Below are 18438 nucleotides of genomic sequence, written 5' to 3' on the forward strand. Positions count from 1 at the left end.
AGTAACCAATGACATGTTTGCATAGAAACAGCAGACCAGATAATGCTATTTCCTTATTTGTTGCTCAGGGTACTGGAACAATGCTGTCCATTTACAATTATCCAGATTTGACCAAAAGTAAAGAAATCCACCATGTCCTTGCTCACAAGACAAAAACATAAAGCAATTCAGAATGACATGATGATGGATGGACAGGCATACTATTTAAGAAATACTGTACTACAAAGATGGCACACACATGGAACACAGCAGAGCTGATAGCAACTACAGCTTAATAAAAACAAGACTTCTGCTAGCGATGTTGCAGTATCATGTTAAAGTGAGATATTTACATCTGCAGTGATACTGGTCCTGACTAATGTTTTGTCTGCCACTAGAGGACACAGAGAACCTACAGGAGTTATGAAATAAAAAGCTTGAAGTTTGTCCAGGAGCAGTAACCTGGGCAAACCTATGAGCAGGTAGGATTGCTGGTCACGTGCTGAAAGGCAAACTTCTTATTGGTTTCTATGGGTTACTGTCCCTGGGTAAACTTAGTGCAATTTGTTATATTTGGGGGTTTGAAGTGATCCATCCCCGATACTGGAGAACAAATGCATGAAATCTTTATTTGAAAGGAAGGACAACTGGTGCTTGAAAACCTCAAATAAAATTTATTGAAAAAATATAGAGACCTTGAGAATCAAGCGATAGCCAAGTCTCTAACATTTCCCTCTCTGCTGGATACAGCAGAGATATCCCAGCGCAGCATTTGGGTCTCGGAAGAAAAATCTGTTTGATTACCATAATTCTGTATCATTTTACAAAGAACTGTGTGCAGTCTGAAGCACTAGTATACAGGGCATACTAGATATGGTAAGATTTGCAAATAATCCCTTGGATATGCCAATGTTGAACTAAGGCAAGCAATAAAAAATGAGAAAAAGCTGTATAAGCAGGACTGTGGCAATATTTCACATAGATGAACCAATGGGGAAGGCAGTACAAGAGATAATGTTACAATACATCAGGCATAGGTTTTAATGTTGTTGCTTACATATCTTTATATTTTTAGTAATCCTAAACTTGCACACACCCATTGAAGGCAGGTAATAGCACTAGTCAGGTTTCAGACTGGAACTTAAAATCTTATAGGTATGTAATTAGATGATGTGGTCCCATATTCATTTCCCCCATTTTAAACATTCTTCTTGTGACCTTCATTATTCTACTGCCTGTCATTTTTGCACAGCCTTTATCACTCCATAACAGGTCACGCACTGTCATTCATTGTGGCCTCATGGCCTGTCCATTCTATTACTGGTTAACCCTTGTTGCCATTCTTGCACTGACTGCTTTAGAATTCATTTGCTCTACAATTTTCTTGTTCCCTGTTGTTTCTGAAAAAGCTTCATCTTATATCAAAGCTGATGCCTATTGCTCTGTTCTTCTTTATCCCAAAAATACTTTTGCAGTCGCCTATTATATCCTGATGTGTCGGTGTAAGCTCCCCAAGAATCTTCAGACGCATATTTTCCCAAAACAAGTCCAGCTATTAGAGGGCCAATTTACAGTTATACAGAGAGGTCACCTTAAGTCCAAGAGCAAGTGGATAGGAAACTGGGGTCCTTTGCCCCTACCAGGAGCTAAAATCTTTAAAGTCCCGTGTCAGTCTTTCCTTTTTGCTAGTAGATGGACCCGTTTCATCATCTTCAGCTGAACGTTTTCTAAAATACATAAAACAGAGTTTGAACACAAAGTGTAGTTATTGTTTTTTTTTTTTTAATACAAATAAAGGAAGTGCAAAAAACTCTTGTGAAACACAAAATAATAATGATATCTATATAGGATAACAATACACTGCACGAACCATGTTGTAGGTGCAGTTGTAAATGAACAATCTGTAATTGGCCTTGCACAGAATACATGCCAGTGAGCGTGGTTGGAAGAAGAGAAGCATGAACTAATATACAGTATCTCATGGGAAGGATTCTATAGTTACAGAATCAGCATAGCGCAGTATAACTTGGGATTTGGAAGAGCCGATTTACTGTATTATCTTAATAACCACTTAACTGATACGGCTGAATACAAAGCAATGCAACCAATGTAAATTGTTACTAGCAGGCAAATGTTTAGTGTCATATGAATAAAAATGCCCTGACAGAGGACCATGTTATTACCTGGATATTTTTGGCGGGGGGGGAAGCTGTACTCTGAGTGAAACACCTACTCAGGATTATTATTGCCACTGACTTCAGAACAATGTATACCAGCTGTGCAACCAATCTTTAGTGACATGCTGTGTATACCTGTGCCTTAAATATTAGTAGTATTGTGACACAAACAAAATAAGTGTAGTCAAGTTCAGGTCTCTGTAATAATACCACACATTTTTTCTAATTAATATTTAATATTAATATATCAGATCTGATCTGAGAACCAAAGAAAATACCCTGAAAGGCAATGGTGTATGCTAGGGAAGGTGCCTACACACTAGGTTTTTTTGCCTGTATTTTTGCCTGACTCAAGTCTGAAATTAGGTAATGCTTATCCAGCAGCTCCGAATTAGGTGCAGGTAAAGGCACTGTCACCATTAAACATTGCATTGTAATCTGGATTCTTCACTTAAAAGGGTTAAAATACATTATTACTCTCTTTATTGAAAAACGTGATGAAAAACTCTTAAAATGCCATGTCAGGTTATGGTCCGGTCCCAAGGAAAGGAGAGGCACTTATTAATTAGTCAGTCCCTTCGTCTTTCTTATTCACAGAATCTTGTTTTACCTAGGGATGCGCCAAATCCAGGATTTGGCCAAGATTCAGCCTTTTTCAGCACGATTCAGATTTGGCAGTAAAATTATTTACCCCAGGAATTCAGTTATGATAACATCAGAAATCCTTTTACAATGGTTACTCAAGAATGTCCAGAATCTGCATATTTACTGTATATTTAACCATGGAGTGTACAGGATTAGGATGTTATTGGTGCAGCTGCTGAGACCACAATAACGTCATTCAGACATGCAGCTAATGACATTTTCTGGAACTGATTCAGGAATAGCTAGAAAGCATTGACCTAGAGGATGACTGCAACTAATTTACTGCTTTAAAAAGCCCAGTGTGGCGCACGCCCTAATCATGCAGTTCTATAACCTAGCAACCCTGCTTTAGAACAATCTACATAGAACTGTCTGAGAACTATATCTAGAAGTCTATCAGCAGAAAAACTACAATTGCACTGTATAAGGCTGATAAAACTTGTGAGTACCAGCATATTCCATGGCCACAGTATGTACATATAAAAAAAGATCTATTATGCGGAAAGCTACTGACATTGGATTTTCTAGATCACAGGCCTTTTTGTAATTGGGATTGCCATACCATAGGGCTATTAAAAGGCAATTAACCATTAAATAAAAACAATTTGATATGGAGTCATTCAGCCTAGTTAGGATCAAGTACAAGGAAAGGTTTAATTACAGAAACAGAGGCACTGCTACCATAAATTGAGTTGAGAAACTTGCCTTAGGTGGCAGCATCCCTGAAGTTACCAGGAAGAGCAAAAAAACGGTAACTTCAAGAACCAAAAATCCGATTTTCAAACCAGAATTTCGACTCTAGTTGCACCCTCTCGGCCGTGAAAAACCTACGCGCTAGGGGCATAAGGGCAGCATATGCTAGGCCACTGAAGCTGCCCTGTATAGAAAGGAAGGAAATCATTTAAAAAATGAGAATAATTTGCTTAAAATGCACTCTATGGAAGATGGCCTTCCATTAAAGGGGACCCTGTCAAATTCATTTTTTAATTTAAAGCTTTTACACATGAAACAGAATTTTTTTTTTAATTAAATCATCCATACCTGTCTTACATACGCAAACAGATAAATTTGGCTTCATTAGGCTGAATCACCAATTACTCAATATGCATAGTAAATTAAACATGGTATATTTGTCCTTTAGCTGTAATAAACTTATTGTATCAGCCACACTGTATGATATACTCACGTTGCTGCCATGTTAATATACTTCCCAACTCCTTTCCTGTAGGCTTTGGGTTCCTGGCTCTGTTCCTTTTTTGGTAGCAGAGCTTTTGCCTTCATTTTTTCTTCTTCTTCTGCTTTCCGAGTCTTTTCCCTTTCAGCAGCCACCTGAGAAGAAGTTACATGTTGGAAAGAAATTGCCCTTGATTTATATGTTTCAAGCTAGATAACCACAAAAAAAAAAAACAGGCAGAGCTGGACAAACTGACAAAATGCACTTCTGTAGACTGCTTCATAAAGAGACTAAATACAAGTCAAAATAAATAGCTCTAGTTGCTAAATCAACAAATACATTGTAAGCTTTTTGCTCCTTCCTCAGTCATGAAAACGGTTATTTAAAACCAATGTGAATATAACAAACTCTCTATATTTTTTAAACCTTAGCAACCAATAAGATAACCAATATTTTTATTAAACCAGTAAATTCTACCTGAATATTGCCTGCTTTGGAATATCGCCTTGGAGCAAACTTTGCGCCTTTTATTACAATGTTTCTAATATAGTAAGAGTTGGAGCATGCTAGGTATCAAAATAGCTAAGGTAAAGCAAAGGTCTCACCTGAGCATCAGCCTCATCATAGGGATCCACAAACACTGTGCTACTTTCTATGCGAATCTCCTCCTTAAAAAAACAAACAAAAAAAACCAAAGCATGCCGTTTAGGAGATGGATGGAAGGGGGTCTTTTTTTTGGGGGGGGGGGCGCATGTGTATATAATATGTTGGATCTAATAAACATGATACCTTAGGACGGTCGGTTTTTGTATCAGTGTCAACATTCTCCATAGCAGTCAGGGTATCAAATCCCCCAACCACTCTGCAAAGAGAAGAGAAAAATCAGAAGGTTTTGACATTCACAATTAATTTGCAAAAATATCCTTCTTATTTACACACTGAAACTCACCTCCCAAACACTGTGTGCTTCCTATCTAGATAGGTACAAGATCGGAAGGTAATGAAACTGTAAGTAAAAGAAAATTCATTTACAATACATAAGCCAAAAGTGTATTGATGTAAATTTCCCACAACATGTGCCTTCAAGAGATGATGGTGAGCTTCTGGCTGCACTTACAACTGGGATTTGTTAGTGTTGGGTCCTGTGTTAGCCATGCTAAGAACTCCTCTCCCTGTGTGTGATAAGTTGGGCTTAAGTTCATCTTTGAAGGGTTTTCCCCAAAATGACTCTCCTCCTGCAAGTAAAAAAAAAAAAGAAAAATCAAATGAATAAAGATGAGCAAATATATTTGTGAAACAATAAAAATAAATACATATCCTTTCCACTTGATTAAGGGTCTAGCAAACATATGTACTGTTATTTTCCCCTTGCATTGTTTTCACTTGCTGCCATGTACTGCCATGGACTCAAGCTTGACGTTTCAGTCTTGCTTCAACCTCCGCAGTTTAAAAACTGGCAGCCAAAACCTTGGGCACTCCTTCTAAAATGTAAAAAATCCTTTACTTACCATATACTAAGGTTGCAGCCAAGCATCCCATATGGTGTGATCAGGCAAAAACAGATTTATAGCAGAATACCCCACACATAGTATTAACAGACCAAACCCCTACATTTACTCCTTTTATGTAAACTCATACTCATAATACTTATGGCAGAATAAATATATCTCTCCACTAACCACATTTTGCATCAGACTGGGATTTTAAAAAGGAATAATATCTGTAACTGTACATTAAGGGCCTAGCTCTGAAAAAGACAAGGGATAGACCACTTGGGTATTAATGTAAATGGTGCACATGCAACATAAGTGACCAAAGAAGTAGGTACAGAAAGAGATACAGAAAGATACAGAAAGAGGGAGCTGAACTTGTTCAAGTTGGTAAAATGAGATAGCAAACACAAACTATAAAGGTGGCCATACACGCACCGATATTATCGTACGAAACCTCGTTTCGTACGATAATCGGTGCGTGTATGGCATGTCAGCGAGCCGACCGATATCGCAGGAAGCTGCTGAAATCGGTCGGCTCGCCGATCGGCCAAGTTAGAAAATTTTGATCGGGCGCCATAGAAGGCGCCTGACCAAAATTCTCCCTTCAGAGCTGAATCGGCAGAAGGAGGTAGAAATCCTATTGTTTCTACCTCCTTACCTGCCGATTCAGCCCTGAATGGTGTGTGGCGGATCTGACGATGTTTCGTGCGACCGACGGTCGTACGAAACATCGTGAGATCGCCACGTGTATGGCCAGCTTAAACTAAATTACTGACCGGAACGCAGGAAGCCTGTACTCCCACAAATAATCTTTAAATATCTTTAAATTAACTTTATTTGCTTATGTTTTAACCCAACCCCATGGTAATGTAGTTTCTTAAAAACAGCAGCAATAAAAGGTGCCACAATTGAAATGCTGCTAAGCAATACAGTTTCCCTTTCAGTCAACCACCACCACCAGTTATGCCACTAAAGCAAATCTCTCAAATGACGACGGTTATAAAGCAACAATTGGTTATAGCACTTGCAACTTAACCCCTCAGCTAGGAAAGTTCAATAGATCACAAATTCTAGGACTCCTATCTAAAGAAGACTGTAGGACTGGTTTAGCTTGTGTACAGCACTTATGTAAAAGACAAAACATTTCTTCTGTCACTAAATTCTGCCATTTAAAGCATTTCTTAAAAGATCTTGGTAAGTTAAAATAAACCTCTCTCATTTTGTATAACCTGGTTAACTATACCATAGCAGCCCTTTAAACAAGTACTAAAGCTAAAATATTATGCCATTATGTCTGGGGAAAGGCAGGCTATAAAGATCTGCATATGGCATTACCTTTACACTGAGCGAGTTACATCACAGCAAGTAGAAAGGTCTGGGAATTGAGTTTCAGAAAGCACAAAACCAACAACAAGTTGGTTACCTGGAGAACAGAAGAGAGATACATGGCCTACCTGTTCCTGTGCCTGTGGGGTCCCCTCCTTGGATCTGAAAGAATGAACATGGAGTGGTTCAGTTCACGTTCCCTGATGAATATTCCTTAACCAAAATGCACTAAATTTAGTCTGAACTGTTGCCGGTACTCACCACAAAGTTACGGATGGAGCGGTGAAAGATTGTACCATCGTAGTAATTCTTTTTACACAGCTTGACAAAATTCTCACATGTCTTGGGAGTCTAAAAAGGTAGAAACAACCCAACCAACAAAATACTTTAAAAAGAGGTAAACCAAGACAAAATTTAATAAGGCCTAATCCCCACCTATTATTTGTATGCTATATCTGCCAAATTGTAAATTCTGACAAATGCTTATGTATTTACAATAAATGTATTTTAAAAGTATTAAAAAATATATATTTTTGTCTTATTTACATATACATGGTGCACAGCAAAAACAACAAGTAGGCGAATCAAGTCCTAAGTGTGCAAGTTTGATTATTTATGCACTAAATACTCATGTTTACACTTCCTAATTCCTAAGGCCTCCTATTCATGAGTTTGTGCCTGCTGTGGGTACAACAGATCACTAGATAAGTGGTCCTTACTCAGATAAGATAAATTGGGTCAGCACTTCTTTAAATATTTAACACTTAATGCTTATCCCCCCCCACCGTAGCTCTCTCAGTGAGCTGCTCATAACACACCCAGATCTGCATTGCCACAGTAACAGGATGAAAAACTGCTAAGGTGTTGCTATGGCAGCTACAATGTCTGTTATGAGTCAACTGCAAAGAAGCTTTCTCATATATAATGTGATTTTCCATCCCTTCTTACTTTTACAGTCTGCTACTTGCCCCCCAGAGGTACAGTACGACATTATTAAATGACAAATTAAAATACAACTGCATACACAAACCGTTTCTCCATACAGAATGCTACATTAAGTAACCGAGGGAGGAATTAAAATACAAATCAGTTATGTAACCTAGTGTTCACCCTCATGGTATTTGCAGTTTAAAAATTACAATACAAGAGACACTTTTCTTTGTTACCCAGGTAGTAAAATGCACTGCTACACTGCAGGCACATTTAGTGTTTCAGGCTGGTATGATGGAGAGATTAATATACAACCCCCCCACCACACACACCTGAACTGTATTTGCCTGCTCCTCTGTCACAAAAACGGGGTAAGCAATTCTGCTATTATCTATTATTGGTTTCTACTGGGGCAGAATATACTTTGTATGGTGCAACTGTGAGTTTTACAAATGGATTAACTCTTTTACTGCCAAGCACGTATGGCATACGTGCTGGCAGTAAAAGGGCTTAAACGCCAACGACGTGTCTCATACGTCGTTGGCGTTTAAGCGCTGCCCTCTGCAGCGGCGGCATGTGCCACGGCGGCAATGTGCCAGGGGGGCTGTCATCAGGGTCCTGCGAGCCGATCGCTCGCAGGACCCTCCAGGAAGCAGCAGACGCGATCGCATCGCGTCTGCTGCTTCCTCTCTCTCCCCCAGCGCCGGCGCCACTGAAGGTGGAGGAGATCGGTCTTCAGGACAGGTAAGGAGTATTATTTTTTTTTTGCATTTATACACTTACACACACTTTTACATACATTTATACACACTTACATACATTTACACACACTTACAGCACACATTTTAGCATTTTTTTTTATTTTTATTTTTTTCATTTTTCACACTTTTATACACTTATTTACACTCATATACACACTTACACACTATCACACAACTTTAACACATGTACACACATGTATACACAAACACTTTGGTTTTTTTTGTTTTGCTTTTTTTTTTTTTTTTTTTTCATTTTACCACTTTGTTTTTATTTTCTTTTACCTAAAAACTGTTTATTTTGACAGCGTAACTATTGGATCAGATATTCTGGCCACTAATTACACTGTCATGTAACTTATTTTGTTGTTTCACTGATTTGCACAATTTTTGTGGTTTTATCACATTTTATCCCTATATAAGTGTTCCTGATCTGTTTTTAGCATAGCTTTGCCAGGTGTAACTTTGGTGTACAAAAATAACTTTACCTATTTTGAATTCATCAGAATGTGTACTTTCCAAAAATATATGGTTTTCTGGGGGTCACTGTATAGTTAGGGGGGGTTACTGCACATAATACACTGACAGGGGGCTCTGTGTGCAAAAGCTGAGCTGGCAGGCGAGAAATCCTTATGCGCTATTTTCATTTAGGGTTCAGTACATACCGCAGACTTTGGTATATCTATGCATATTGGGCATCAAACTGTTCAGTAGGCCTCTGGTGTTCCTATTTGGGGTGATTTGTCTTTATCTGATCTTTATCAAGAAATTGTGAGAGATAAATGCGGCAAATTGCAACATTTTTATGCGATTTTCGAAATGTCATATAAATCTGCAAACTTAGGAAAGCTTTACAGCTTGGTACTTTGTAGCAATAAGAAATATTTACCCATTATAGATTCGGGGGGATGTGTATTTTCCAAAAATATATGGCTTTCTGGGGTGAATGTACTTTTTTTGTAGCATTATCCCACATAAAGGATGTAAATGTGTTGATTTTGCAGGAGCTGAAATGATAGATCATATGGGGGTATGTTCCCATTCGGGCCCCTACATGCCACATACTTGGGTAAACCTATACATATTGGGCATCAAACTGTTCAGTGGACCCCTGGTGTTCAAATTCAGGGTGTTTTATCTTGGTACCTAATGCTATGTGGGAGATAAGATGCTGCAAAGTGGAAGCTTTGAGGGGATTTTTGGAAATGTCATCAAAATTGCTAACTTTAGAAAAGCTGTGCGGCTTGGTACTTTGGAGTAGAAAGACATGGGTACCCATTTTAGATTCGGGGGAATGTGTACTTTCCAAAAATATATGACTTTCTGGGGTGAGCATACTTTTTACTTGCTTTATCCCACATATAATGATGTAAATGTGTTGATTTTGCAGAAGCTGAAATGACAGAAATGACAGTTCATATGGGGGTATGTTCACATTGGGGCCCCTACATGCCACATACTTAGGTAAACCTATACATATTGGGCATCAAACTGTTCAGTGGACCCCTGGCGTTCAAATTCAGGGTGTTTTATCTTGGTACCTAATGCTATGTGGGAGATAAGATGCTTCAAAGTGGAAGCTTTGAGGGGATTTTTGGAAATGTCATCAAAATTGCTAACTTTAGAAAAGCTGTGCGGCTTGGTACTTTGGAGTAGAAAGACATGGGTACCCATTTTAGATTCGGGGGAATGTGTACTTTCCAAAAATATATGACTTTCTGGGGTGAGCATACTTTTTACTAGCTTTATCCCACATATAATGATGTAAATGTGTTGATTTTGCAGAAGCTGAAATGACAGAAATGACAGTTCATATGGGGTATGTTCACATTGGGGCCCCTACATGCCACATACTTAGGTAAACCTATACATATTGGGCATCAAACTGTTCAGTGGACCCCAGGCATTCATATTTAGGGTGTTTTATTTGGTTACTTTATGACCTGTAGGAGATAAGATACTATAGACTGGAAGCTTTGAAGCAATTTTTAAAAAAAAAATCACAAATTTTGATAAAAACCAATAACTTTAGGAAAGCATTGCGACTTGATAGTTTGGAGTAGACAGACAGTTGTGCCTATTCTGTATTCCCCAGAATCTGTTCTTTCCAAAAATGTACAATTTTCTGGGATAAACCTTCTGTTAGTGGAATTTTGGCCTTGAAATCCAAAGTATGCAGTTTTTTTGGAGCAGTGCTTTGGGAATTTGGTAGTGTACTGCTGGGAGTTTTTGACCTATACAAGTGAGAAATCTCCATAAAACTATATATATTTGGTATTGGCACGTTCAGGAGACATGGGACTTTCCAAATCAGTTGTATATTTGTGCATAAAATAATTTTTGTTTCTAGTATGTGTGATTATATTATGGAAAATTTGATTTTTTTTGCATTTTTAGACATTTAGAAGCCTATATCTTGTTACAGAATTGGAATTACACAAAAATTCTACCATATTTTGAAAGCTTAGGTTGTTCTGAAAAAAACGATATATTGTTTTCCTTGGTAAACTAAAAGTCCCCCCGAGGAAAGGCCCCTAAAGTGAAACAGTGCAAAATGTTCAAAAACTGTCTGGCAATACAAGTTCCGCTTTGACCAAAATGGCTGGCAGTAAAAGGGTTAAAGGAAAAAAAAAACCTACCGACAACAGCAAAGTGAAGGGACCTTTCAAAGTAAGATATCCCTAATTTAAAGGAGCACTGCCCAAGCTTTCAGTTTATGGCACATATATGTATATTGCAAAGTCCTTTAGCAACACAACCTTGCTTGTCAGTGCCTTGCACTGCTTGGAGACCCTACTGCACCATGGGGAGATTTTAGTCTCTTAATGTATTATAGTGAAGAACAAGATACCTCTATATTTTTGTTGTTGTGAAAACTGTTCTGCATAAAAGCCTGGAATGTCCCAGCAGCCTCAAGGAAACTGGCTGCTCACAAGCAGTTTATCATTTATTGATATAGCGCCAGCAAGTTACCAAAGGCTTTATACTGATTTATAATGCACAGGGATCTTACAGTCATTTAATAAACATGGGTTACAGAGTAAAAAAAAAAAAAAAAAAAAATCAGAGGGCCCATCCTATCTTGTGCTACACCCAATAAATGGCTACTGACAACTTACACCCAACAGTTTTTTTTTTTAATGATCTTTTTGAACTTTATTTATACTAAATTCCAATTAATTTCCACTAATTTAATATGGCATATAAAGAAATTACAGGTTTTGATCGCCATTTTTAGTATTCTGTTTTACATATAAAGAAAAAAAAGAAAAAACATACTTTTTATGAATCTTTGTCATTTAAGTAACATATAAGTAACACTGGAGGCAAGACAGCAATTTTGAATTACCTTGTCACAATACAACTCCAAGTTGAGGTCACCTTTATTAGTGTGCAAGCGAACATAACCTTTCTTCTTTACATATTGATAACGCACGGTGTCTTCAGCAATAGCAGCTGTAAGAATGAAGTAATTTTAATTATTATTGGTACAGACCTGGGTACACCAAGAGATCTGTGTATGATCTGTGAGCCAATTTTAGTGTTTTGTGATATAGACTCAAGCACGACTTCACCCCATACAATTATATTTCTTGTACCAACACCCCCACAAAGAATGTCCTCTGCTTTCCTCTACTCCCTGAGGATATGCCTATTTACTATGGCTTAACATCTGCCAATCAATCAGAATGCTCTGCACATTCATCTTTATTCAGAGTCCAGTTTGTATCTGCCAACTATTTTCCTGATAAAGTATACTACAATACACACACAATAAATCTGTGACATCTTACCAGCTTCATGAGTAGTCTCAGGAGTCATTGCTGTGGAGGTGAAGGATGCACTCACAGCTCCCGTAGAATAATGAGCCTGGTAAAAAAGATGAATCATTTAGATTACAAAGGGTCTGTTATCAACTGTTGTTATCCAACCACCTACACTAATATTAAGACATTCCTTAGCTGCTCAAAATATTACAATAGAAATGATATAAATGCTAAGTGGTTAGTTGAGAAACAGCTTGGAGTCAGAGAACTGAGTGAGCAAAGACAGTCTAAAACAGTGACAGAAAGCACACCCTGCAGGAATATGTAGGGAAAAAAAAGAGATAAACTGATAGATAAATGTATACACACTGCATTGAGTTTATCTGTTGTTTTTTTCTCCGGGCCTTTCATAGTGGCTGCCAACATTTCATCCCCTTTAAAGTCTCTGTAAAGCTCACTCAGAGTTTCCCGAGTTTCCATGTTTGCATTTTTCAGGTAATATGATGGGTCCTGACGTGCCTTTTCCTCATCTGAAAAACAACAAGTAAATTTACAAAGATATCTTTTTGACTGAATACATTTTTACTTCTTACGTGCATGCTGGACCAGTTTTAAACAAGAAATTGCTGTTCACAGCGACCATTGAGAAACACAGAGGATACGAGTCCTTGCATATCCTTATATTCATATAAGTAATAAAAACTAGCATCTGGATAAAGTGTGTGTCTGTAAATATATATTTAAAAAAAATAAATTTGTATGAATAGTAAACTAACAATTTTTGAAAATTCCATGTACTAATCATTTGTTACATGTAGCAGTTCTTCATTCTGGAAGGTAAAAGCTGGGGCTGACTAAAACTATGTAGATTCAATGAATGGAGCTCAAAAGTTCTTTCATTTTAAATTCATCCAGTTTAACTGAAACCTCCAAATATCTTTCAGACTATTATAAAAGCTGAAATGAAGTGCTTGCCTCTCTGTTTTACTGCTGGTTTGTGGTCTGTGGCTTCTGTATAGTTTGCCTTAATTAACAGACTTTATTATGGCTTTCCTCTGAGATACTATCGCATTGGTCAGAATTTGCCTGTGTAACAGATCAGACCTATGCACACTGTTAAAAAGAGAGCCTTCTTATGACTATTGGGAAGAGCTGAAATATTATGTTTTATTTATAAAGCTTTAGAGCTGGGGGCAGTTCACACTGTTGAAGTAAGTTTAGGAAATGCCTGACGAGCCGCTCTATTTCGTGTTACAGCGGACTGCTGGTCCTGAGTAGTTTAATGCTGAAGAGAAAAGTGGCAATGAAGAGTACAAAGAGAAGACAACAGAAACTTTAAAGTCCCCTTCCCCACTTCCTTTATCATGGCTCTAGGGTGTGTGTGTCTGGGTTTAGGCATAACGTCCAACGCTAGCATGTTCGGGGGCATATTAAGGTCCGGTGCTGCCCTAGGTACCAGACACCCTAGGTTATTTAAAGCAATACTGATAGCCAGAAAACAAATCTATATATCATGTCCTGTCCATTTAATATGTTCCACATCATTGTAAGAAAGACACACTATATAGGTTGGCGCTAAACATGCACTTTAAGTGCCAAGTGCATCCATTTCTGCTTATATGTAATATTTCTTTAACAAAAAGGCAATATAGGACAAAACAGAAGGACAAACAGAAGGACCTCTTACCTGGATCTGTTACTTTCAAATTGTTCTTGACATGGTGGAAATTTGAGACATTGAATTTGTCCAGCTGGTTGGGGTCCTAAAGGAAACAGTCAAAATAGCACGGGTCCTTAAAGTACTCCAGTTCCATGCTGAATCCAGACAGGCTACCAAACATACCAACTCACGTGACTTGTGAATGCACCCATGATTGCAAGTGACTGAGGTTCAAATGAACAGTGAGCAATATACAGCATTTGTCACTTATCCACAGAGTTATCATTTGCCTGAGCAACAATACACCCAAGATAGCCAAATGTGTCAAGGGCTTGAAAAATGTAACATCTCTTTAAGGGCAACAAAGAAGCCAACAGAATGTTTTAGTCTATCCAATTAAACGAAAAAGAATACCAATATATTAAGATATTTGTGTTTGTATTGAAGAAGGACTAAAGAAGTGCACAGTTAATCAACAAATACTAAAAGTTCTCATCTTGATACTCTTTGGAGGCCATTCATATGCGGCAGGATCCAAAAGATTTATAAACGAGTTTCAGCAAAAAAAAAAAAAAAAAAAAAAGAAAAAAGAAGATTCCAAACTGATGTATTTGTGTATTCAACTTAGGGATGTACAGAGTCATCCCTAGAGAATGTACATAATATTTGGATTCTGCCAAATACTTAATCCTTCATAAAATATTCAGCCTAAACCAAAGTGAACCCTCACATGCATATTTAAGTTTTAGAAATAATAGAAAATAGCACCAGTTATAAACAAACAAAATATATTAGGTGCAGTCATCCAGACCATCACAGTGACATTTAAGGGTTCAACTAAACAATTGTGCCACAAAGTGCTAGGAGCTGTCAGAATCCTGGATTCTGTGCATCCCTAATTAAAATATTCTCATATTATAGCGGATAACCACCCCCTATCACTACCAAACCTTATACCTTAACCAAAATTTATGTAAATAATGCAACAGCAATACAGAATTCCTAGTCTTGTCATTTGAAGGAGGACTTTCCTACCTAAATCTGTGTTCTGCAATGAATAAGCACTATTATACGCATCCTTAATTATAAAAATGCTTCTCATGCCCCTGCAACCTTAAATATAACTTTCCTGTCCAAATTAATTTGTTTCTCAGCATCACAAGCAACACACAGGGGGAGATTCACTAAGACACGAACGCTCAGAGCGCATTCTCGCCGTTTTTTTTGCGCGGCCGCCCCACTTTTTCGCGCACCCGCGCGAAAAATTCGGAAAGGCTCTGCCGCTGTTTACAATGGTCAGTACGAAAATTTAGTGACTTTCGGATCGACAATATGATATTATCGTAATACAATTTTGCAATCTGCGATCAATTTGCGATCTTCAGAAATTTTCATTTCCAATCCGAATTTTTCCCATTCGTGATTCGAATTCGTGGATTAGTAAATCTGCCCCATAGTATGAAGTTGGTCCAAACCATGCACAATGTAATGCTACAAAAGGGCCTCCATCTCCGCTTACATGCTATATTGGTTTTGCCTCACACACTTGATCACTTTCTTGTGCAGTATGACCTTTTTTCACAAACTTATTAACTTCTGGTAGGGTTTCTTTCTACAGTTTACAATCTGCTATTTATATACTGAAAGCTTGGCAGTCTGTGATGCACTTTGAAAATATAATAAATTCCACATGCTATTTTTGTCTGGCAAACCACATTTAGGTTTTCAAACTCTATATATTGAAAAATATAAAGTTATGGGCAAACATAAGGAGGTTCAGGAAGCATCTGTAGCTACTTAGATATGTCTTACAGTGTGCTTAGCATACATTACAGTTTAGGAGCCTTATACTTAGGCTAATGTCCCACGGAGAGATTAGTCACTGTGTTTAAAAAGCGAGTTCCAGCGACAAGTTGCACGTTTTGTCTATACATAGAGAAGACTATTAATCGACAGTATCTAAAACGACGATACTACTTCAAATCGCTTATTGCTCCGAACCACTATGAGACCGTTTTCCAAGTGGTTTTACAAAGAAAGCATTGTCTCAGTGGGTCAAAACCCACTGAGAATTCCTGCGATTTTCCCATTGCACTGAAAGTAATTTATAATTGTGGGTGGGGAATAGGACACCTGGATTTGTGGGAAATAGAATCGCTCCATTGTTGAAATCTCTAGTAATCGCTTGTTAGGTAAAGACGAGCGACTTGTTGATGAAACTCTCTTTTTAAAAATCTCAGCGACTAATTTCTCCATGGGACATTAGCCTAAGGCTTTGCTCTGCCAGTTGGGTGATGGCACACAATAAGATTTGTTGTCTGCAGTAGTGCAGATTTAACCGCTGGCAACAAATCTTCTGAAAATGCAACCCTCTTCTGTAACATTAGAATTGCTGTAAGTAAACTATATTATTTGTGTGATTCTCCTAAATCACAGGGAAATGCTTTCCTTGGCATCTTTCCACAATTAAGCCGAATCATTGCGCATCATATATCTTACTTGCGGCAATTCTAATGTTACAGAAGGGGATGGCTTTTTGAAAGATTTGATGCCCATGGTAGCAAAGACTTAACCACAGGTAACAAATATTACCATGTGCCATTACCATTAGGGTAATGGCACACAGGACATTTTGATGCCTGTGATAGCAAAGATTTATGGGCAACAAAACATCCCATGTGCCAAAGGTCTAAAGGAGTAAAAGTATGGGATCTATTATCTAAAAACCCATTATACTGAATACTTTGAAAACACAATAGAGACATATTTAGTGGGGAAATTTCTATTTTTTAATAAAGTGACAAGCGTTATGGTGCTACTTTGCCTGGTCTTTGTACCTGGAGAGTTATTATGTCCTGGCGGGTGAAAGGTTCATCAGTGAGAAGGTCCTTGTAGCTCTTTGATTTAATGTTCAGTTGCTCAACAGCCTGTGGGCAGATATTACACAAGTAATACATATTACACTGCACATCCCACACTCAAAAAAAAAAAAAAAAAATAACTTTTGTATTTGGCAGTGAGGGGTGTCCAATAAGTAATATAGAAGGACATTTCTAATAATCTTCAGTGTCATTTGTATCTTTACTTCACTATTAATATTAAAACTTTGCAAGTTATATTGCCTTGTAGGACAAGCTTTCGCGACAGACACTATACCTTTGAGATGTATGATGACTTGGGTACAGTCCTATGTCTATACTTGTGTTGCAGAAAGGGACCCGTGTCAGATATATAAAACACTTTTTTTTTTGGAATGAACTTAGCTTATAGACAAATAACATATTGTAGTAGTACATATGCTCATATGAGTAGATCTCACCCGCAGTATAGGTGGGCCCAGGTGCTCATGCCCCAGACCTTCAGCCAAAGGGAACCATCATGGATACATCTCTGATATAAATTGAGGGCAGGCACTCCGGTATAGTCAAAAAGAATAGCGATTGTTCGTGAAAGGTAAAAGTAAAATCAATAACCTTTTATTTAACACATGATACAGAGAGCCTTACGCGTTTCGTACCTCCTGGTACTTAATCATAGGCTCATAGCCTATGATTAAGTACCAGGAGGTACAAAACGCGTAAGGCTCTCTGTATCATGTGTTAAATAAAAGGTTATTGATTTTACTTTTACCTTTCACGAACAATCGCTATTCTTTTTGACTATACCGGAGTGCCTGCCCTCAATGAACTTAGCTTATCCTGACAAATGATAACAAAGCTGTGTATTACAAGATTCCAAGTCTCAGTGTAGTTCATCACATCACAGTGAGTTGAATATCCTTACCTCATAAGAAAAGACATTTCCAGTTTTGTTCACAGCCACAATATGGGAGTTGTTGGTGAAAACAGAGAAGAGCACGGGACAGTGATACTTGCCTTGAAATAAAGGACCAGTATTTAATATATGAAATACATCAGTCTGTTAGCAATTAAGCAAAAGCCCTGCTATTGAAATGATGTCTTAGTACAAAGTTGATCCAGGGACTGGTGCAATTGTCCCTTTGGAATCACAAAATATTTTAAAACATTTTGAGGTAAACTGGAGAGAAGTGCTTTTGCACAGGGCACCTTTTACCTCTTGTATTGGTTATTGTATGTTTTTATTGTATGTTATCTGTATGTTGTTAGTTCATAAAATAGTGCGCTCTAAAAATACATGTTAATAATAAATGTTTTTCTTGACTTATCATAATGTCTAAAAGCATGCATTTTTAGGCTAGTCTCCACACCGTGTAGCTCCACAGAGGCCAACGCCAGGCCCGACAAAGGAGCTACAGGGGTGAGTGCATAAAAGTGGATCTGCTTTTCTCCACCTGTGTGCCAAACGCAGGGCAGATGAAAGTGGACAATACGCTATGTGTGCCCAATATTTGTGTTATTCCAGTGATGTCTGCTGTTAAACATTAAGGGTTAGCACTCCAAATACTGATCAAATAGCACCCAATATACAGTGTACCAAACTCACCATCTTGGTTCTTGGCAAAATTCAGTTTTATTAGAGACTTGGCCTCAAGCTTCTGTAAAACAGAA

At 37.9% G+C, this 18438-nt stretch overlaps 1 protein-coding gene across 1 annotated transcript in view; it reads right to left on the minus strand.

Moving 5' to 3' along the window:
• Window positions 1-630: 630 nt before the first annotated feature.
• The window catches only part of ppil2 (peptidylprolyl isomerase like 2), a 29356-nt gene continuing 11548 nt past the window's right edge, over window positions 631-18438 (minus strand). Inside the window, 15 exon segments of the mRNA NM_001045571.2 lie at window positions 631-1706; window positions 3988-4130; window positions 4581-4643; window positions 4765-4837; window positions 4925-4981; window positions 5093-5210; window positions 6923-6956; window positions 7056-7145; window positions 11832-11938; window positions 12277-12352; window positions 12619-12779; window positions 13937-14012; window positions 16747-16836; window positions 17693-17784; window positions 18374-18425. Coding sequence (NP_001039036.2) covers window positions 1616-1706; window positions 3988-4130; window positions 4581-4643; window positions 4765-4837; window positions 4925-4981; window positions 5093-5210; window positions 6923-6956; window positions 7056-7145; window positions 11832-11938; window positions 12277-12352; window positions 12619-12779; window positions 13937-14012; window positions 16747-16836; window positions 17693-17784; window positions 18374-18425 — 1323 coding nt within the window. The 3' untranslated portion in view covers window positions 631-1615.

This window comes from Xenopus tropicalis, chromosome 1, assembly GCF_000004195.4.
Source record: "Xenopus tropicalis strain Nigerian chromosome 1, UCB_Xtro_10.0, whole genome shotgun sequence".
In the NCBI taxonomy this organism is placed as follows: Eukaryota; Metazoa; Chordata; class Amphibia; order Anura; family Pipidae; genus Xenopus; species Xenopus tropicalis.